At 48.1% G+C, this 21,692-nt stretch overlaps 1 protein-coding gene across 6 annotated transcripts in view; it reads left to right on the forward strand.

Moving 5' to 3' along the window:
- Positions 1-1,758: 1,758 nt before the first annotated feature.
- PDPR (pyruvate dehydrogenase phosphatase regulatory subunit) overlaps positions 1,759-21,692 on the forward strand; it is a 28,380-nt gene continuing 8,446 nt past the window's right edge. The window contains exons 1-18 of one of the 6 annotated variants that reach the window (XM_030457590.1): positions 1,759-1,894; positions 2,330-2,521; positions 2,717-3,017; positions 5,093-5,226; positions 7,094-7,175; positions 7,267-7,430; positions 8,408-8,529; positions 9,375-9,492; positions 10,799-10,948; positions 13,747-13,939; positions 15,402-15,526; positions 17,183-17,338; positions 17,437-17,570; positions 17,946-18,094; positions 19,429-19,541; positions 19,908-20,002; positions 20,653-20,742; positions 21,023-21,205. In XM_030457590.1, the coding sequence (XP_030313450.1) occupies positions 2,791-3,017; positions 5,093-5,226; positions 7,094-7,175; positions 7,267-7,430; positions 8,408-8,529; positions 9,375-9,492; positions 10,799-10,948; positions 13,747-13,939; positions 15,402-15,526; positions 17,183-17,338; positions 17,437-17,570; positions 17,946-18,094; positions 19,429-19,541; positions 19,908-20,002; positions 20,653-20,742; positions 21,023-21,205 (2,235 nt within the window). In that variant the 5' untranslated portion in view covers positions 1,759-1,894; positions 2,330-2,521; positions 2,717-2,790. Of the gene's footprint in view, positions 1,895-1,933; positions 2,209-2,271; positions 2,522-2,716; positions 3,018-5,092; positions 5,227-7,093; positions 7,176-7,266; positions 7,431-8,407; positions 8,530-9,374; positions 9,493-10,798; positions 10,949-13,746; positions 13,940-15,401; positions 15,527-17,182; positions 17,339-17,436; positions 17,571-17,945; positions 18,095-19,428; positions 19,542-19,907; positions 20,003-20,652; positions 20,743-21,022; positions 21,206-21,692 lie in introns of those variants that run through there. The other 5 variants (XM_030457591.1, XM_030457588.1, XM_030457592.1 and 2 more) reach the window with 5 other exon arrangements.

Below are 21,692 nucleotides of genomic sequence, written 5' to 3' on the forward strand. Positions count from 1 at the left end.
AACCAAAATATTGGGGTTTTTTTTTTTTCTCTTTGCCAGCACAAAAACTTCTCTTGGAGGATTTATCCCAGCTGTGGTGTCCTGTGAGCCAAGGACCCAAATGTCTGTGTCACTGGGGAAGCCCTCGTGAAGTTCAGATAATTCTGTAACAAAATTCAAGCCTTTCAGCTGGAGTCTTGACACTTAAAAATCCCCTCAGATGGGTTTAGTCTCTGCTGAAAGAATCCACAGTGAAAGATCCTGGAGAGGAGTGAATGTCTGTGAGAACAGCACCTGAGTGGGGGGTGTGAGATGAGCCAGAGGGGAACTGGAGTCCTGTCACGTCGTAGAGAAGCTGCATTCAAGTTGGGCGCTGACTTCTGTTAAAGCCCAACCTGATTATTTAGCTGCAAGAAGATTTAGTGCTTTTTTTTTTTAAAAACCTGATTTTATTGGTTTTCTTGAGAACACCTGAGGTGCGTGTGACTGCGTTGAGTGTGGTGTGACCCCCGGAGTGTTTCACCTGGCGTTTCTGTCCCTATTTAACACGGATCTCTCAGCACTCCAGCAGCTGCCCCGGTGTCCAACGTGGCCTCAGCCATGAGGTCCAACACCTCGGGGGCTGCTCCCCGGTCCTGACCCCGCTGCAGGGGCCTCCTCGCTGCCCCCCAGGGCTGGCAGGGCTGCAGCCCCCCCGTCCTGTGCCCCCAGCACCTCCCTGCTGTGTGGCTGCTGGGCCTTGGTCTCTGGGTTTGGGTTTTTATTTTCCCAACTGTGACATTAAGGAGGCTTTTTTTTTTTTTTTTCTGTAAATTGTTTCATTTTCTGTGTATAAATCCTTTGTTTGGGGTTGGTTTGGTTTGGTTTTCTTTTGTTTTGTTTTGTTTTGTTTTTTTTACCTGTTCATGCTGTGTAATTTTGAGCTGTTAACTGAGACTCTGAACATAATGTGCGGGGGGGTTATTTTCCTTTTTTCTTTTTTTTTTCTTTTTTTTTTCTTTTTTTTTTGGTGTTTTTCCTGTACAGATGAAACGGAAGAATTTAATAAAAAGAGGCTGCAGGTTTTTACTGGGTCTCGTTTATTGCTTGGGACCGGGGGGGGGTTAGGGTTAGGTTAGGGTTAGGGTTAGGAAGTGGGCGGGGTCTGAAGGGTAGGAGGCGTGGTTTGAAGAGTAGGGGGCGTGGTTTGAAGAGTAGGGGTGGGGGTTGAGAATTAGGGGCGGGGCCTGAAGGGTAGGAGACATGGTTTGATAGGTAGGGGGCATGGTTTGCTAATTAGGGGCGGGGTTTGAGAGGTAGGAGGCGTGGTTTGAGGGGTAGGGGCGGGGTCTGAAGGGTAGGAGGCAGGGTTTGATGAGTAGGGGCGGGGTTTGAGAATTAGGGGCGGGGTCTGAAGGGTAGGAGGCAGGGTTTGATGAGTAGGGGCGGGGTTTGAGAATTAGGGGCGGGGTCTGAAGGGTAGGAGGCGGGGTTTGAGGTGTAGGGGCGGGGTCTGAAGGCTAGGAGGCGGGGTTTGGTGGGTAGGGGGTGTGGTTTGCGAATTAGGGGCGGGGTTTGAGAGGTAGGAGGCGTGGTTTGAGGAGTAGGGGCGGGGTCTGAAGGCTAGGAGGCGGGGTTCGATAGGTAGGAGGCGGGGTTTGATGTGTAGGGGGCGTGGTTTGCTGTGTAGGGGGCATGGTTTGAGGAGTAGGGGCGGGGTCTGAAGGGTAGGAGGCGGGGTTCGCTAGGTAGGGGGCGGGGTTTGATGGGTAGGGGGCGTGGTGACCGTGCACACTGACCCCGCCCCCCGCCGCCGGGATCTCGCTGGGGATTGGCGGCGGGGCCCGTGACGCGGCGCGCGCAGGGGGGGGGCGCTTGTCGCGCGGCGGCCGTAAAGCGCGTAAGGTCGGTGCGGCCTCGCTCCCCCCTCCCTCAGGTGAGAGCGCGGCCCCTCCCGCCGCCTCCCCCTTCCCCCTTCCCCGTCCTCCTCCTCCTCCTCCTCCGGGGCTCCGGTGGGGACGGCCAAGCAGGGCCGAGACAGCGGCTCCCCGGGTCCCGGGGAGGCTAGCGGCGCTGCCGGTGCCGCTGGCCCGCTTTCCCCCTCCCCTCCCTCATTCCCTGGCAGCCTTCCCCTCCGGTTCCGTGAGGGCAGCGGGCCCGCCAGGCCGCCGTCTCGTCAGGGCTGTGAGGGGCAGGGAAGCCCCGCAAGCCCCCGGCTTGGCGCTGAGAGGACGGAAGGCTCCTGCTGCGGTCAGGGGGCAGGGAGAGGGCCTTGGGCGGCGGTTCTGGGGGAGCTGCTGAGAGCACCGGCGGGAGAGTCCCCGCTGCCTGCCCGCGGTGCTCTGACCGCAGGACTCCTTTCCCTCCTCAGGGCAAGGCCTGGCAGCACTCATGACCGGGCTTGTTTGCGCGCTGTTAACCTTGGCCTTTAGGAGAGGTGTCGGAGCATGTTGGGTGCCTGCTGGCTCTCTCTAACCTACCTGTTGTCGGGGTGAGAACCTTCGCGGCGTTCTTTGCTTGAACCGTGGGCGAGTGGCAAGCCAGAGACCGGCGGAGAGAGCAGGTAGAGTGCTGTGTAGCTGCTGTGAGAGCCAAGTTCAAAGCCCAGCATCCTGAGGGCTGTTTCAGGACAGAGCAACTGCTCTCCTGGTTGTTTACTCATCATGTCCCCTCGCACCCGGTGCACCATGTGATGTTTGTTGCTGCCAGCCTTGCATGTAATCGGTGGTAATGCTATTCCTGTCTTTTCCCTTCCTAGGAGGAGTGGTCCTGAGTTTACATCCCAGCACGTCGAGGTGGTGCTTTAAGAAAAGCTGAGGAGCCAGTGCCAGGATGTTTCTCAGGTTACTGTCAGATGTCCGGTGGCGGGCAGCTAACCCCAAATGGAGAAGGATGACCTGCTCCCAGAGAGGCACCTCAACCACAGCAGAACCTCAGCAGGCTCCCTTGCCAGCACGGGCACAGGTTGTCATCTGTGGTGGTGGAATCATGGGCACCTCCGTGGCGTATCACCTCTCCAAGATGGGTTGGAAGGATATTGTCTTACTTGAGCAGGGCAGGTAAGGACTTCTCCTGGTAATGAAACCAAAGAAAAAGGACCCTCCTGCGTGGTAGCATCTGCTGTGAGATGTTGGTGCTGCTTGTTCCCATGGACTTGGGCCCAGCTCGTTCTGAGAACTGCTTGCTGAGTGACACTTTGCTGCTCCTCCACAGCACAGGGCAGACCTGCAAGGGGAAGGGTGACGCTGGTGGGTTAGCCTGGGCTGAGGGCCCAGCTGCTACACCTTGGAGCCACCTTAGATGTGGAGAAAGTAGGCTGGGAAAGCTCATGGGTCAAGATAAAGATCTGGAGGTTGCTCACCAGTTACTGCCCTGGGCAAAACAAGCTTGACCTGGGGACAATTAACTTAATTTATTGCTATTTCAAGTAGATTCAGGGAGTAAGAAACAAACCAACCAAACTTTAAAACACCACCTTTCTTTTCCTGTGGCTGACTTCTCTGCTGTGCTCCAGGGTCTCCTGCCTGCACCTGAAGAGCTGTGGGGGCTGAATGGTGGGTGTGCTCAGTTCTGAGATCCAGTGTGGGTGCAGTTCCTGTCAGGAGAACTCTGTCCTGGTGTGGGCTTTCCCCAGGCCACAGTTCCTTCAGGAGAAACCCTTCTGCTCTGGTGTGCAACCACCTGTAATGATGTAAAACAGAGCAGCCTGCAGAGCTGGAGCTCCACAAATCACTCACCCCCTCCTGGCCATTTCTAGAAGCAGGGGGTGATCCATGCCTGAAGTCTTACACCACTGGTAAAGCTCAGAAGAGCCTGGGGGAGCTGGGGAGGTGATAAGCAGCTATCTCTAAACTCTAGAAGCTGGCTAAAGGTACAGGTTCTGCAGTCAGGCTGCTGCAGGACTTGGTGCAGGGGTGTAAAGCAGCAGCTGGGCTGAGTACAGGGCTCTGTAGGCCAGTGCAGCTGGGGCAGAGCATGTAGATCCTGCTGAGAGCTGACTCTGCAGCCCAGTGCTGCTCAGATTTCTGTCCCAGAACTGGATTCCTGGTGTTTGGTGTGGGGATTTGAAGGGGGTTTTATCTCAGCACCTTCCAGCATCCTCAGTAGCTGCTGGAGTAAGAATACTGACTGTCTAGCTTAGAACCTCCTGCCTGATGCTGCCTTTAAGAGCCAGGAGCTACAGTTTCCTGACATTGCACAGCATCAAGTTCTCTGTAAGTGCAAAGAAAAGGACTTGGGTGGTCTCAGATATCTGAGACCTTGTGAGTGATGTCCTGAGGGCAGTCAGCTGGTGGGCTTCACTTGTAAGGACACACAACCCTTCCCAGCCTTGTGTGGGGTGGGAATTCCTCAGTACACATCTCCCTGGAGTGAGGTGCTGCCCAAGCTCAGTGCCAAGGGGTGTTCTTGAGGCAAGAAGAACATGACATCAGCAGAAGCACCTGGTAGAGCACAGCATGGGACACACCAGGGACAGTTGTGACTGAGTGGGGACACAGCAAAAGGAAATCCTGACTCAGCTGAGCCTGAACACTGAATTTCTGAGGCAATGGGGACACACCAAGCCAAAAGGGATCTTGTCAAAGGCAAGAGGGAGTAAGCAGGGTTGCTTCAGCAGCAAGGATGACTTGGGAGTAGGGTTTGAGGGAGATGCTTAAATCTAACTGTCTTGCCTTCAGCTGCCTGTGCTGCAGGGAGTTTTTGGAAGCCAAACTCAGCAACCAGCTGCAGGGACACTGGTTCAAGGGCAGGTGAAAAAGGGGCAAGAAATGTGTGTACCTGTCTGTGGCAGTTGCTGCCCTGTAGATTGTGAAGATAAAGGCTTAAATCCAATTAATTCACATATGGGGGGAAATCCTGCTTTGAGGGAAGAGAGAATCAGGTAGGCAGATCAACTGGAGCCTGAGGTTAGGGAGGGGTTTTTCTTCAAAATGTCAGTGTTTAGGACAGAAAGCAGGTTTGGAACACAAGAGAGCTAAATGAAAAGCAATCTAGAGGTGGCATGTGTTATCCCTGCACCATCCCACTTCCAGCTTTTGGTCAGCTGTGTTTGGAGGAGAGGTTGCTGCCTGGCAGCCTGATGGGGGGTGCTGGACTCTGCCCGGATGAGGCCTCTTTGCAACTTCTCCTGCAGATTGGCTGCTGGTACCACTCGGTTCTGCGCCGGCATCGTCAGCACAGCCAGGCACGTGTCCATAGAGCTGAAGATGGCAGACTACTCCAACAAGCTCTACCAGCAGCTGGAGGAAGAGACAGGAATAAAAACAGGTACTGAAAGTGTCACCGTCAGCATCGGCGACTTTGGGAAACTGAGTCAAAGTGTTGGTGTTGAAACACAAACGTGGTTTGACAGTGTCTGAAGAGGTGGTGGGGTCCTGTTCAGACAGATGACAGAATCAGATGCAGAGGGATGTCACTGTGTTCATCAGAATAATGGCAGGGAGAGGGACTGGGGAGCAGGTGAAGAAACTGCTTGCAAAGTGCATGCAAACTGTGCCCGTTGTGTTGTCTGTAGGTTGGACAAATGTGATTTGACAGTGTCTGAAGAGGTGGTGGGGTCCTGTTCAGAAAAATGACTGAGTGTCTGCTGAGAGATGTTACTGTTTAAACAGAATAATGGCAGGGAGTGGGGAGCAGGTGAACAAACTGCTTGCAGAGTGCATGCAAACTCTGCCCACTTGAAGCATTTGCCCACTTTCTCTGTTTCACACTGTTGTGTCTTCTGTACATTGGGCAAATGTGATTTGACAGTGTCTGAAGAGGTGGTGGGGTCCTGTTCAGAAAAATGACAGAATCAGATGCAGAGAGATGTTACTGTTTTAATCAGAATAATGGCAGGGAGAGGGACTGGGGAGCAGGTGAAGAAACTGCATGCAGAATGCATGCAAGCTGTGCCCATTGTTGTGTTGTCTGTAGGTTGAAATACAAATGTAATTTAACAGTGTCTGAAGAGGTGGTGGGGTTCTGTTCAGAAAAATGACTGAGTGTCTGCTGGGAGATGTTACTGTTTAAACAGAATAATGGCAGGGAGTGGGGAGCAGGTGAACAAACTGCTTGCAGAGTGCATGCAAACTCTGCCCACTTGAAGCATTTGCCCACTTTCTCTGTTTCACACTGTTGTGTCTTCTGTACATTGGGCAAATGTGATTTGACAGTGTCTGAAGAGGTGGTGGGGTCCTGTTCAGAAAAATGACAGAATCAGATGCAGAGAGATGTTACTGTTTTAATCAGAATAATGGCAGGGAGTGGGGAGCAGGTAAACAAACTGCTTGCAAAGTGCATGCAGACTGTGCCCATTGTGTTGTCGTTGGGCAAACGTAATTTGACAGTGTCTGAAGAGGTGGTGGGGTCCTGTTCAGAAAGATGACAGAATCAGATGCAGAGAGATGTTACTGTGCTCATCAGAATAATGGCAGGGAGTGGGGAGCAGGTGAACAAACCTGCAAGCTGTGCCCCTTGTAGGTGACTTTTCCCAGGGACACTGAACGCTGCATTACAGTGACTGGAGCAAATGGCCCATTTTCTGTACCAATTCCCTTCTCAAAAAGAGAAGGGGAATAACAGTAGCACTAAATCAGAGGCATAGCAAGGTGCTTTGCTTGGGAAATAACAAGGAAATACTCTGGAATTCCCTCTCCAAAGCACTCAGGCATTTGCCTCGTAGGAAGGACTTGAATCCTGAAAGCTTTCTGCTGACAAGGACTTGTGATGTATGTCAGACTCACTAGAGGTTAATAACTCTGCCTGTAATTAAGATAAATGTTGATCTGTTGAAGGTGGTGGAGTCACAAAGTGTCTGCATTTAGTTACTGAGGTTTTATTCTTCTGAGTAGTTGTTAGATCACTTTCTTTTGCCAGTAACAGTTATCTTTTAATGGATACTGTGTGTGATGTTTAATTTTTTTTCATAAACATGAGCAAAGCAGTAGAGTTAGAACAGCAGTCAAAGTTACATTGCTTTTTCTTAAAAGTTGACTAATGCAGTTTTTAATTACTCGCTGATAAGTAATTAACTGGGGATCTGGGATTTCCAGGCTCCTGGAAGCAACAGGTCTGCAGTTGTATTAAAGCAACGGGTCTGAGATTAAAAGGAATTCAAGATCCAGCCCAAATCTGACTTTAATCATTGTCACAGGGTACGTGAGGACAGGCTCCATTTCCCTGGCTCAGACTCAGGACAGACTGATCTCTCTGAAACGTGTTGCCTCTTCACTGCAGTACGTATGAGCAGGGAGTTAAACCCCTCTGAAAGCTCCACCAGCTCTCCTGCAGGACCAGTGGTGACGTTTTTCTCTCGTTCTGTGGCAGTGTAATGGGGATCCCTTGTGAAATTATCACCCCCAAGCAAGTGGCACAGCTCCACCCACTGATCAACATCCATGACCTTGTGGGGGCCATATATGTGCCAGAAGATGCAGTCGTGTCATCTGCCAATGTGAGTCTGGCTCTGGCAACTGCTGCCTCACGGAATGGTATGAGGTTTTTCTATCTATAGAGTGCTCTCTTGCATGACAGTTACCTTTATAAAATAAAATTGTGTCTGCATCTCCTTTGCTCTTCTAGCCGAGCACCAAAGACCCAAAACTTGGCTGTTTGTATAAGGTTCTGAGTCTGTAAGATGTGTTTTTCTTCTTAAAAAAGGCTGGATTTTTTTTTTTTAAGGTGCTTAACCTTCACAGATCTGCTGTGATAGATCAAGCACCAGTGTGTTGTCCATACTGATTGTATATTTCTCTGAATAAGCACACACTCTTTTATCACAAAAACAATCCTTTGTAGGACCTGGCTCAGAGTTGCACATCCAGAGAGTTTTAATGAAAAGGTGTGACTGAGTCCTTGTGGATGGTGGGCACATATTCTCTGGAAATGGATTTGGAAGTGTGGTAATAAATGCTGTTTGTCCAGCACCTTGGCAAGTTTGGAGTGGTCTAAAAGTGGGAGAAAGGTTAGATATGATAAGAGAGATGAGGCTCATTAAGGATGAAAGTCCATCACACTGGAAGAAGCTCCTTGAAAGGGTACCTGTCCTATGTTTTAAGTCCAGCTTGGTTTGCTAGCTGTTAATGGATTTCTTTTCACAAAATGACTGATTTCCACCTATAGAACCAGTCTTGCCATCTGAAACTACAGCCTTTATTGCACAGAGGAATTGTAGTGGAAGGAACCCCTAGCTGAGACTTGTGTGTGTGTGTTGGTGGTGCTAGGGTGTGCTTGTCACAGGGGACAGAGCTCTGGAACTCCTCACAGTCTCAGCCTTCAGATGTGCAGATTGTGTATGTGATGTCTCCCAAATCACTGGGGTTTCCCTTCAGAGTTACTGCCTGAAGAGCAGAAATATGGTCTCAGGCAGAAAGTAAGCCTCTAGGTTGGGTTTGAGTGTTGAGTGTGAGCAGCCTGAGAGTTTAGGAGGAAGGCTCCTGGTGTCCTGACTTTTGGATGTCCTCTTCAGGTGTCCAGATTCATGAACGGACAAGTGTCAGTCATGTCACAATCCAGAAGGGTCGTGTGACTGGAGTGGAGACTGACAGAGGACAGATTGGATGCCAGTACTTCGTCAACTGTGCTGGCCAGGTTGAATTAATTACAATTTTTCTTTCTCTTTTTTGTTTTTTTGTGTTTTTTTTTTTTTAAATCTGTGTGTGTTGGCTTGGTTTACTGGAGCAGATCAAAGCCACGTTGCTCAGCTGCTTAGACCAGTGAAGCTGTGAAGGAGGAGAGCAGTGCTTGCTGCTTGCTTGATACAACTGATTCTGATTGTTAACCTCCTGAGGAGCACCCTGTAGCCTCCTGCTACAGCCCCATGGTCTCTCCTGGGGGCTGTTCCCTTCTGACTGGAAGAATTTTGCTTCAGCTCTTAGTGAGACATTAACTCTCTCTCTGCCCTTCTCCCAGACACACACACTGAAAGTTCCCTTTATGAGACATTAACTCTCTGCCCTTCTCCCAGACACACACACTGAAAGTTTCCTTTTTTTGAGCTCTTTTTGTCATGTCTTCTCCAGCTTGAAAACTGGAAACCCCTGACAAGCTGTTGCAAATGGCTGTCTAGTTAGTAAGGTGTCTTCACTCCTAAATCCTGACTGTTCCACTTCTAGAGGCTGAATCTGGTGCTGACTTTGGGCAGATCTTGATTTTGTTTTCCTGTTGTATTTGGTACTTCTTAGCCTCAAATCAGGAGCCCACTTTTCTAGATCTTATGTGAGGAACAGAAAAACAGTCTGTCCTGAACAGTTCAAATCCTAAGCAAAAAAACAAAACAAAAAAGTGTCTGTTTAAGATTTAGGGCACTAAACAAAATCTTGCTGGCCTTTGATGTAAGCAAACCCACAGGGAGGACCTGTGCTTTTTGTCCTACTTTTTTTATTCTTTTTAGCTGGAGTTTCTTCTGGATTCTGACACCCACTTTTCTCTTTCAGTGGGCCTATGAGCTGGGCCACTCTGGGGAGGAAACTGTCAATATCCCAGTCCATGCCTGTGAACACTTCTACCTCCTGACCCATCCTTTGAAGGAACCTCTAGCAAGCAACATACCAAGTAAGGATTCCTCAGCTCTGCCTCCCTTTTGTTGGTGAATTCTGTCTGCCTTTCTCAGGTGACATGTGCTTTGTGTCCTGAAGCCCACCTAAGTGTTACCAGTTTTCAGCTTATTTGGGATTGTAGAGTATATTCTAGCTCAGCTGCTCTGAATATCCTCCTCCAGTGGCAGAATCTCTTTCCTTACTCTTGGAAAAGCTTTCACTGCAGAAGTTGATTTTCACAGAGGGTCATCCTAGCAGGAGACTGCCTGGTAGCTGTGTCTGAGACTTGGGTTGTTGCATTTGAGGGCTGGAGTCCTGGCACTGTGATTTCCTTGCAGGAATGGCCCATCTATCCCTTTCCTCCAACTGAACCTAAGGTTTTACAATGGCATTTACATGTCTATGAGCTGTAGGGGCAACCAAACCACTTGAGGTAATTGCTCCTCCCCCATGTTCTGGCTTTTGCATCTCTGAAAAAAAAAAAAAGACCTTGTGTTAAAAAACTGTGGTTTTGAAGTAGAAAATGTTGCTTATTTACTCTGTCTTTAGCAAGTGTCTGCTTCTGCTGAGGAATGTATATACCCTCCAGGGAATTCAGCTCTGACCAGAGTGCCTGAGTGCTTCTCTTTTACTTCACTGAGTTGTATAGATGTATTTTTACACTCACAGCTTTTCTGTACATGAGTAGAATCACCACGTAGCATGTTGGGTGCAGCATCATAGATGTTCCAAGTTGATGCCACCACTGGAAGAAGCAAACCTGACCTGGGTGTTTGTCCTCCCCCTAGTGCTGCCCACCCCCTTCCTTCTGCTTGCCTGCAGCAGTCTGGATCCCTGATGCATCCCCCTGAAACTTAACTCTTCTTAATGCAGAAATTAGAAATTAATTCAGAAATCAGACTCTTCTTAATAACTCTTCTTAATTCAGAAATTCCCTTGGGGGAAGGTCTGGTCTTGGGTGCAGTTCCAGTGGAACTAAGGCAGCAGTTCCACAAGGGATCCAACTCACTTTTGAGGCCTCCTGCTCCTGGTAAAACTGTGCAATTCAGGTTCAGCTCAGTTCACTTTGCTGCCCCAGAATGAACACTCATGGTTGGGGAGGGAGTTGCTGCAGGTTTAATCCTCTAAACTGCCTCACATGAAAACCAGAATGGTGCCAGAATTCGGGGTCGGGGCGCTGCGCCGGTGCCTTCTCGTGCTGGGGGGCCCCTGGTTTGACCGAGCCTGACAGCAGTCCCAGTTGTTGAAGTTTGTGGAACAGCATCCTGAGGCAACCATCCCTTCTCCCAGTTCCCTTCCCACCTCTTCTCTTTCCTCTGCAGCTGTGGTGGACCCCGATGGCAGGATCTACATACGCAACTGGCAAGGGGGCATCCTCTCGGGAGGCTTTGAGAAAAACCCCAAACCTCTCTTCACGGAGGGACGGAACCAGCTGGAGATTCACAACCTTCAGGAAGACTGGGATCATTTTGGTATGTTGGGGAGGGAAGATTCCCACAGCAACCAAACACGTGGCTGCAGCAGAAGGCAGAGGTAGCAACACCGCGGGCTGTTACTGACCAGCATGTGTCTGCCTGTACCTGAAAGGTGTGAGAAAGATGAATGTTCCCTCAGATTCATTCATCTCTTCGTTTTATCAATAATTAGCATAAAACCCCTCTACCAAGGACTACCTCCATACCTGTCTGGTGTTTAAAAACTAGCCCCCAACCTACATGAATTTCCTCTGGTGCAGCAAGGTACAGCAAACCCCCCCCTGGTGCTGTTCTTCCATTTAATTTGATTTTTGACTGTCAGTGCCACATGCTGCTGCTCCTCTGGTGACACTGCAGATCAGAACTGTTGGCTTGCCCCTGAGCCATGGTGTTTTGTTTCTTCCTGCAGCTCTCTTCAGCAGTGGCTGCCAAGTGCATTGCCATGGGTGGTGGTTGCTTTGTGGACAGAACTTGGTACTCTTGCTTCACCCCACGACTGCCAGTGGTGGCTTACTGTATCCCAAGTGTCCCATCTGTTCTCTGTGGGTTTTTTTGATGCTGTTTTCATATTCTCTGTGAACTTTTACACGGGAGGCTCTTTCTGTAGGAAAGAGCATAGCATGATCCCTTTACTGTGTATTTTCCTGCTGTGTTATGCCTGATAGGTTTGGGCATGCCCTGTCATCTTCAAAATTGCCTTCTTTTTTCCCCCAGGGATCCATTTTTCCCTGTGTCAGAGCTCTTTGCATCCCTTGTGGATGCACACACCTCAGCATGTCACTCTAGGCACGGCAGGAGTTTCACTGATTCCTTTCTGCAGTGGTAGTATGTTCTCCACCAACTCCACAGCTTAATTTGATTAATTTTGCTTTCATTTCTGTGAGCTACTGTCTTGATTGATACCATAAAAGTTTAAACTCCAGGGGGATGGAGCCAGCATGGGCTGCAGTTTTGTGCTGAAGCTTTTTAGATCTGTAGATGTCTACAGACTTGCTTGAAGATATTATCTTCACTAATGAGTTCCCAAGCTCTGCACCTTCTTCCTTTTTGGCTTCCTGGGCAGTGCTGAAATGAAAAGACACCTGCAAATTGCCCAAGTTTTGGAAGCAATGGCACACCAGGCCCCAGTGTTACCCTTTTGTCAGCTCCAACATACTGAACAGCTGAGCAGAGCCAGAGCTCACTCAGCCAACGTTTGATTCTTTCTTAGGGATGAAGTTCCTGTGGTTGGAGCTCTTGCCTTGCTGCTTTGATCGTTTTGGTTGGAACACCTTTTGATGTTATTTGATATTACACCTATTCTGATATTAACTGTGCTTTTGATATTAAGCACAGTTGCTTAAACATTGGGCTGGATATGAGAACAAGCCTAACACTGATCCCTCTTTTTATCAATTATTAAAAAAGGCTGTAACTGCAGGCTCTCACTTGGGAGCACTAATGCATGAGAGAGGAAGGGGAAGAGCAGGTCAGAAATAGTGTTTCTCTGTGGAACTTCTTAGGGCTTGTGAAATCTGATTATTTTAGGACTTGTGTGTGAAGCTGAGGAGCATTATTTGTGCTGAATCCAGAGTCCTGTGGGCTTTTGGAGTTTGGTTTTTTTTGCCTTTTATCTGGAGTCCTGTGTGGAGGTAACTTCTGGAGAGGAAAAGCAAAGTAGATACCTTGTCCTTTTATTAACCCTCTCAAATGGCAGCCTGTGAAGAACTGCTGAAGGCAGTGGGGTGGCAAGGAAGCTCCATGAGGATGGATGTGAAGTGACACAAATGCATGGCAGGGTGTGGGGCAGTCTGACCTGCACTACACAAAATTATGGGCTTGGAGCTGACCTTGGTTGGCATCCTGTGAGTTCTGTGAAGACATCAGCTCAGTCCAAGCCAAAGACACGTGAGGAATTATTAGGAAGGGAGCAGGGAACACAGTTGTTATGCAACACTAAATCCTTGGTTTGCCAGATCCTGGCTGTTGTTCTGGACTCCCTACTTCCAGAAGGTGTTGCAGAACTGGAGAAAGAGCAGCAAGAGGCTAATCAAAGCTTGGAACAGTTTCCAAGCCCGGAATGACTGAGTGGGCTGGGAAAAAGAGATGGCAAGAAGGGAAATAAACAGAGGTCTAGGAGATCGGTGAATGAGAGCAACAGCACAGATAGGGATCTCTTCCATTAGCTGTTAGGCCAGCTGGGAGGCATCAAAACAAGCTAACAGAATGTGAATTATTACAAAAAAAAAAAAGCTCATTCCTCATGCCACAAGCACCAAACATGTGGAACTCCTTGGCAGCATCTGTGGGAAGTTTTCTGGAGTTTGGGGGTTGCCTGGTTGAGAACAGAGATGGATTTAGGGTTACTGAAGAGGAAAACCAGCACGTTTTTAGGAAAGCCTCTGAGCTGATGGTAAGTGGTGGCTGGCAGAGTGTGTGAGAGCAGAGCTGGATAGATTTGCCTGTTCCCATTCCTCAGGAGGTGTCTGGTTGATGTCTGTTCCTCTCGGTTTCCCTCACCAAACTGCAAATGCTCTCGCACTGTTGAAACCAGTGCTGGGCTCTGGGTCAGGGTGGTTGTTTTTATGGTGTGCTGCCTGATCCATGTGGAGCAGTTTGATTCCAGCAGGCAAAAGGTTTATCCTGTGCTGAAAGAGAAGCAGTTTGCATCTGCTCAGATAACACCACGGCCCCGCCGTGCTGCTCGGTCTGAAGGTCAAGTAACCGAGATGTGCCGAGGCTGAACGTTCTGCTGTGACTTTGTGCATCTTTTTTTTTTTATTTTTAATTTTTTTTTTCCTTGTCTTGGGTCCCAGAGCCACTTCTGAGCTCCCTCCTACGCCGGATGCCAGATTTGGAGGCTCTGCAGATCATGCAGTTGGTGAACTGCCCGGAGTCCTTCACGCCAGACATGCGCTGTGTCATGGGAGAGTCACCCACCGTGCAGGGCTACTTTGTCCTGGCTGGCATGAACTCTGCTGGGATCTCATATGGTGGGGGAGCAGGCAAGTAAGTGGTTTGTCACTGCTACATGTGTAAGTAAGGTTTTAACCAATAAAAGAGACTGCTCAGGTGATCCTTCTGTGTAGAATGTTCTGGTCAGTATTTGTCGCCTCCTCTCCTTCTGTTTCCGACTTTGAGTGAAGGAGAGGAGCAGCTGCCATGTTCTGATTAGGTTCTCCTCCTCAGGCATCACATCTCAGGGATCAGCAGCCTGCTGGGGATCAAGTAAGCTTCGTTAAAACTAACTGATTTGATTTTGTTATCTACCAGGAAGAGATAAAAGCTGAACAAAGCATATATTGCTTCATCTTCTGTACTCCATAATCCTCTGCCATTGGTTATCTGACTGAAGTCCTTAGATCATTCAACTTGACACAGCAGTTAGTTTCTCTGAAAGAAGTTAATGTGATGCAGATAAAGCACCATAGATCTGATGCCAGTGCTGCCAGAACTGTTGAGTTCTGTCCTCTAGACTGCCCAAGAGGTAGGGATGGAATTGTTTCCCTGTAAAATCCAGTTCCTCTCTTAATGCAGATGCTTTGACAGGCATACAGGTGTGGTCCCAGCAGCAGAGTTGCTTGGAGGATGATCACAACTTCTGATGCCATTTGGTTTTGGTAGCCCAGCATCCCTTCTGCTTTAAGAAGCTGTTCATTTTTCCTGGCAGGCATTAGTATCTGCATTTGTCTCCACTAGATTCTTTCCATTGTCTAATAATTTAACTCACCAATGATTTTTTTTTTTTAATTTGCTGCATAAAATACAGAGAATCTTTGCAGTGAGGGTCTTTAAGAATCAAAATAATTTCTGAAAGTAAGAGCAGTGTTTTCCTGTTTGCTGCTTGCAGCCTCAAGATAAGCAGCTTAGCTTGCTAATGTAATTTTTAATGATCAGTCTCAACCCCCTGTGTTTTTCCATTTACTGACTCTGAACAGATCCTTCTGCTCTGTTTTGGTCTGAGCTGCTTTTGTCTTTTAGCTCTGGAGCAAAGAACTCCTTCCTTCCTCCTTCCCTGCTAGAAGTGTAGCTAAGCATCAGTTGGCTGGCACCTTGTGCTGAAATTAATGCTCTCACTGATGGTTTTGTGGCTGAGCTTACACCAGGTACTGAAAAATGACCCAGTGGGCAGCCTCCTAACCTCAACCTAAACGTGCTCAGCACCTCCTTGGGTAGCACAGAGCTTGACACAGCATCAGCCAGGCTCTGGCTTCATTTGTCCTGAACTTCCTGCTGCCCTGTACATTTCACCCTCATGGGAAATGAGTAATTTGGAAATGTGGTGGATGGTTTTTTTTTAAAGGGAAACCTTCCAGATTCTGCTGGGATTTAGAACCCCATGCTAACTCTCTTCTCTCTCCCTCCTGCAAGTTCTCCTGTCCAAATTGCCTTGCTTCTGACTTCAAAGCTAGGCTCTTTCCTTAAAGACACTGCCTGCTAGCTCACTGCCTTTCTTTACTCCTTCCATCAGGTACCTGGCAGAGTGGATGGTTAATGGGTATCCCTCAGAAAATGTCTGGCCCCTGGATCTGAAACGTTTTGGTGCCCTTCAGAGCAGCCGCACGTTCCTCCGTCACCGTGTGATGGAAGTGATGCGTAAGTGAGGTCTCTGCATTCAGTGCTGCCCAGGATGTCCAAAATTTCCCTCTTTTTTGCACTCTGTCACCTCTCTCATTCAGCTGAGAACCATTTTCCTTCTTCCTGGCTATCTCTGTGGCAGTACAGCCTCTTCCCAGGAGAAAGGAAAGGATGGTTTGTTTGGGGGGAGGGTGGGTTTGGTATTAAGAGTGTTCTTATTATCTTGTACTGAAGAGATGCTGTTGGTCCTCTGCTTTCTCCTATTCCTGTACTTTGCCTCTGATACTGGGAAATTTGTGCCTCTCTCTGTAGGGCTCTAGACTAATAAATCAGTGCCAAGCTCTTAACAGGGATAATGATGCTGTCCCAAGCATTGTTATTCTTTGCACATCATGGCAGTGTGGAAATGCCACCACATTGAGGAGTGTGTGATCCAGCTATCTCACGTCAGTAAGGAAGTGTCTTCATGACAGACTCTGCCTTTTCCTGTCAAAGTTTGTGATAAATACCTTGCTGAATAGATCTGAGACATCCTTGTTCCTAAAACTATTCTTAGTTTCCTCCTATTGTTTGATTCTCTGTCTGGAGATAACGTGGACACTTTCTGTTGAAGTTTCAAACAGAAGTGTGAGGGGCTTCACAACCTGCAAAACACAATTATTTGAATTCTGAAACTGAACTAAAAATACATGTTCAGGTGAAAGCAGGGAAATTGGGTAAATCTCTTAGCCCTGCTGTACCCAGGAAATAATGTTATGTTTAGGCCTTCCTCAGAAAAATCACTTCACACTCCAGGCATTATTCTGCAGTTGCTTTCTAATACACATCTGGAGCCTGATAACTACAAGAATCACTCTAGTTTTTACAAGACAAATACTGAGCTTAGTTTTTAAGGTGTTATGTTCCCATTCTCATCTGCTCTTCCCTCTATTCACTCTTTCAAGGAGCACCAGTAATGCCAATAAACCAGATAATGCCAATATGCCAAATGCAGCAATGCCAAATGCACCAGATAATGCCAATAAAATCACCAAATTATTAGCTGTGGGGCAAAACCAATAGTTCAGTAAGAAATATTTATCTCATTTTCACTTTTAAGCAGTTTTACCTATACTTAACAGTTATAAAGAAGCATCCTTGCATTACACCCATCCCCACTGGTAACCAAGGAGGCTGCTAGACATATATTAGGTAACTTGTTTTCTAAATCAGAATATTCTGTCTTGGCAAAAAAGGTGCTTTTGGCATGAGAAGGAACATATAGTGAGAAGGGTCTGAACAGCTAATATTTAAGAAGGTAAATTAGATGATACTTGCAGCGAGGAGCTGCCCACCCCACTATTAGTGATGAGTGGCTGATACAGGGAGGAATAATGCAGAATTAATGATAGTCAGCATGACTTCATAAAAAACAGAGTTTGTGTTGTCTTGAGAGGCTTGTCATGGGGCCCACAGGTATCTAGAAACACAAGCATTCTGCACAAATATCATGATTTTGAATAGCTAAAAGCAGATGAGAAGAAATTTCTCAGTTTCCCAAAGCAGGAAAGGAAGGTCAGAGCTGTTTTGAGGGACTTTCATTGGTGCTGTTAGCAAGTAGGCTTCCTGATAACTCGGAAGAAAATCTTAAAGGTAATAGCTGTGCCTGGTGATGGATTCTTGTGGCTGTTGCAGCTCTGATGTGTGACCTGAAGGTTCCTCGTTGGGATTTCCAGACTGGGAGGCAGCTCCGAACTTCCCCGCTCTACGACCGCCTGGATGCCCAGGGAGCCAGGTGGATGGAGAAGCATGGATTTGAGAGAGTCAAGTATTTTGTCCCCCCTGGGAAAGGTGAGGTTGCATCTTCCTCTGCCTGGCACACCCCAGTTGGTCTGTGTTAAGGTCTCAGTTCATCCGGTTTATGAACTGTCCCTTGGGTTTGTTTTTAGATCTGCTGGATTTGGAGCAGAGCAAAACTTTTTACAAACCAGACTGGTTTGATATCGTGGGGGCTGAAGTCAAGTGCTGTAAGGAAGCAGTTTGTGTCATTGACATGTCATCTTTCACCAAGTTTGAAATAAGTGTAAGTACCTGGGAGGTGACAAAGCATCAGCTTTGAGTTTCTGATTTATTTAGTTGATTATTAACTGGTATTGCAAAATTCTGTGTGTTCCTGACAGGCAGAGAAAGTCAAAGCTGCATTCCCAGATTAAAGATTTATATCAGGTTGAATTTTATCTGTCAGGGGCCCAATTTCTAGAAATAACAGCTTGGCCTGTTGATAGATTGTCACCTTTGTCCCAGTGTCACCAGTGCATCACTCAAGACATTGCTGACACTCTCATTACAAATGGAAGGAAATTTGGGCCAAGACATCCATGTGATCTTAAACTGCCCTGGGGGATTTGTATTGCTCAAATCTCTTGTCTGACTTTCCTCTCCCTTTCTATTCCTGCAGTCCACAGGAGACCAGGCCCTGGAGTTTCTGCAGTATCTCTTCTCAAATGACCTGGATGTGCCAGTTGGGCATGTGGTGCACACAGGGATGCTCAATGAGAAAGGGGGGTATGAGAATGACTGCAGCATAGCACGACTGAGCAAACGCAGGTAGGTGTGTGGGCAGCCTCTTTATCATCACCCTTTGGGTGGCAGAGCCTTTAAGAACCTCTTAATGAGGATCAGAAACTTTTTTTTCCCTCCCTCTGTAAATCAAAAACAAGTCACAATTTTCCACTGCTAGCACAAATGAGAGGAAGCTCCTGAATTTACCAATACAGGGGAAAAAAGTGCCTGTTTCTGGGACTACAGGTGAACACAGGTTTCTAAAAAATCTTGGGCCTTCAGGTGTTCAATTTCTCAGCTGAAAGACAAGTTGGTTTCAGCAGTCATTAGAAATTATTAGTTAGTTAGGTAATCACTCAAAGTGCAAACCAAACAGTTGCTCTTTAGCTCCTTGCCTCTCACCTCTTGACGGGCAAGACAGCTACTTGCCTGTCACCTCTGCTTGCCTGTTCCAACTTCTTTGGAACTGCATGCTGAAACTACTGCTTTTTCACTATTCCAGCTTTCATTACAGTATGGATACTGTAATTCTCAGCTCTGCAGTCTCTTGTGGTTCTTTTTTTGTGCTCTCAGATGCAAACTGACAGGATCACAGGATCCCATCCGTTGACACAACAGTTTGGGCTCTCTTTGGTGTTCAATACAAATGCCTTCTCATTTTAAAAGTATTCTTCAGCAGCATGTCCCAGCTGAGTGTTGATTTTATTTCTCCAGACCATTTTCTGTGAGAGCTTTCATTGTATTGGTGTGAAAGCATTTTTTTGCTGCTCTTTCAATTAGAAACAGCTTCTTCTTTTGTCTGCTTTTCTGTATTGCTTAAAGGACTTGTGTGAAACCAGTAGCTCTCCCCCTTGCCTGGTCATTCCTGCAGATGTTATCTCTGTCAGTAATGCACTTTCACTTGCAGTTTGTGTGAAAGAGACTTACATGACAAGTAAGCTCATTTTCACATCTCAAGTGGAGTTCTATTTTTAGGAAGTGATGAGAACAACCACCATTGTCTGTGCATTGTCTGCTGAAACAAGAAATCTGCTGTGTCAACCAAGCACTCCTCTGGCTGTCAGAGCAGACAGTCACTGGTGCTGAAGAGCTGCAAATGCCTCCTGTAAAATGGTTGCAACTTTTGAGATGCCCCTTGAGCTTTCTGCAGAACTGTTCTGTGTTCTCCTGTTCACTCCTTGTCACCAGTCTGCTGCCAACACTGGAGGGCTGGGGCTTCTTGTCATGGTAGATGTGACAGCACTGACCCAGAGACTTGAGCTGTTTTGGTCTCCTGTTATCTTGGAAGCTGCTCTAGTAGTTGGTGGACAAAGATTGAACTGAACCATCTTGTGGCTCTCCATTCATTGTTTTTTTTGGTTTCCCTGTGTCTGTTTCAGCTTCTTCATGATTTCCCCCACTGACCAACAAGTCCATTGCTGGGCCTGGCTGAAGAGCCGCTTGCCCGATGACAGCAGCGTGACCATGGAAGATGTGACCTGGAAATACACAGGTAAGAAGTCACTGAAAGCAGACTTCACACAGGAGGAAATCACTAAATGGTGGCTTGTGCTGTGTGCCAGTTAATGGCTGGGTTTCCCTTCCAAACAGCTGGATGAAAACAGCAATTCAGAGGCTTCCTTCTAGCAAGCCATGAGCTGGTAGGCAGCCCCATGGACTGTCAGGAGAAAGAGTTTAATGACTTTCCTCTGCTCTTAAGTGTAAATGTACCTATTAGTTCAGTAATAATACTTAAGATATCAGAAATTGGGGTCTTTATGCAAGTCAGATCAGAAGTTGGGGGATGTGTATATGCAAGTCAGACACCAGGCAGGACCTCTCCAGTCTCGTCCCAATACTGTTCCCTTCCCCTCTTCAGCTCTCAATCTGATCGGCCCTCGGGCTGTGGATGTCTTGTCAGAGTTGTCCTATGCCCCGATGACTGCAGAACACTTTCCCTCTCTCTTTTGCAAGGTGAGTGGCTGTGCTTCCTTCCTCCCCACCCTGCTGGGTTCTCTGAAGCATGTGTGGAAGGAGGGAAAGAATTCAGTTTTGACTGGCAAGAGGGGAGCTTGGATATTCATCTGGATTTCCTGCTGTTACTGAGCTAGGCTGGTGTTGTACTCACTGGGCTCACTTTAACTACTTCTCTTTGGGTTCATCTTGCATAAATATGTAAGTGAGTATGATTGGCTCCCAACATTCCCAATATTCCACTCACTGTGGGCTTGGTGCCACTTGATATCTTGGCAGGCTTCACATAAACAATTATGAAACTGTCAGTCAGAGGGACAGCTGGGATGGGTGACTGGGGAGGCACTGTCCCCTGTCATGTTAAAAGGTTGAGACCTTCTGTTCAACTTCTGTCTTGCATCTAGGGTACAAACCTGTGTCCTAAGCTAATTCCAGGGTTTATTGCCAGGAAGTGGTTAGGAAGTCTGGATCACACAGCATCTCCATTTGAATGTTTAAATCTAAATTCTTCCTAAGTGTGAGCTGGTGGTGAGCTGCAGCAAGGGAGGGGAGGAGAGGGGGCTGGTGGGTGTGTGTGTGTGTGTTGTGCTCCTCCTGGATCTCTGTGCTGTATTCCAGTCTGGATCATTTCACCCCCTCTGATTCTGCAGGAGATGAGCGTGGGCTATGCCAACGGCATCCGTGTGATGAGTATCACTCACACAGGAGAACCTGGATTCGTGCTTTATATCCCCATAGAGGTAAGGGCAGACTGTTGCCTTAGTTAATTAAGACAGTTGCTTGCATACATAATCAGAAACACTTCCTGAGTTGCCTCGGGGCAGTGAAATGTCTGGTCTGTACCATGGGAAAGCTGCCAGCAGGCACCCGGAGGAGTTTCCCTCCTCTACATCCCACTCCACTGGGAGCAGCCCTCTCGTGCTCCAGAGGCAGGGCACAGGAACATCACTGGTGGTGTCAGCTGCTGTCCTGCTCTTCTGGGGCTGGTCAGGAGCTCTGTGTTTCCCCCTCCCTTGGCAGTATGCCCTTCATGTCTACAACGAGGTGATGAACATGGGGCAGAAGTACGGGATCCGCAACGCCGGGTACTACGCGCTCCGCAGCCTGCGCATCGAGAAGTTCTTTGCCTTCTGGGGCCAGGATCTGGATGCCTTTACCACTCCTATGGAGTGTGGACGTGAGTTCCAGGTCAAGCTGGAAAAGGTACACCCTCTCATACAGTCTGGAGTGCCCTTAGGTTATCCTGCTTTGGCAGGGGGATTGGACTAGGTCACAGAATCATAGAATAGATTGGGCAGCGGGATGCAGACACATTCCCTGGCCCCAGCAGCTCCTATTGAACCAGAACAGTGCTGCTTCCTGAACTGACTGAGTGGTCAGTGCATCCCTGCTCATGGCCTGAGCACTGAGCTGCAGTCCTCAGAGAACCACAGACTGGTTTGGGTTGGAAGGGACCTTAAAGCTCCTCCAGTTCCAACCCCCTGCATGGGCAGGGACACCTCCCACCAGCCCAGGTTGCTCCAAGCCCCATCCAACCTGGACTTGGACACTGCCAGGGATGGGGCAGCCACAGCTTCCTTGGGCAACCTGGGCCAGAGGCTCAGCACCCTCAAATTAAAGAATTTCTTCCCCATGTCCAACCTCAATCTCCCCTCTCCAAGTTTAATCCCTTCAGCCTCAGTTGTTGGGG

The sequence above is a fragment of the Calypte anna genome, chromosome 11 (assembly GCF_003957555.1).
Source record: "Calypte anna isolate BGI_N300 chromosome 11, bCalAnn1_v1.p, whole genome shotgun sequence".
In the NCBI taxonomy this organism is placed as follows: domain Eukaryota; kingdom Metazoa; phylum Chordata; class Aves; order Apodiformes; family Trochilidae; genus Calypte; species Calypte anna.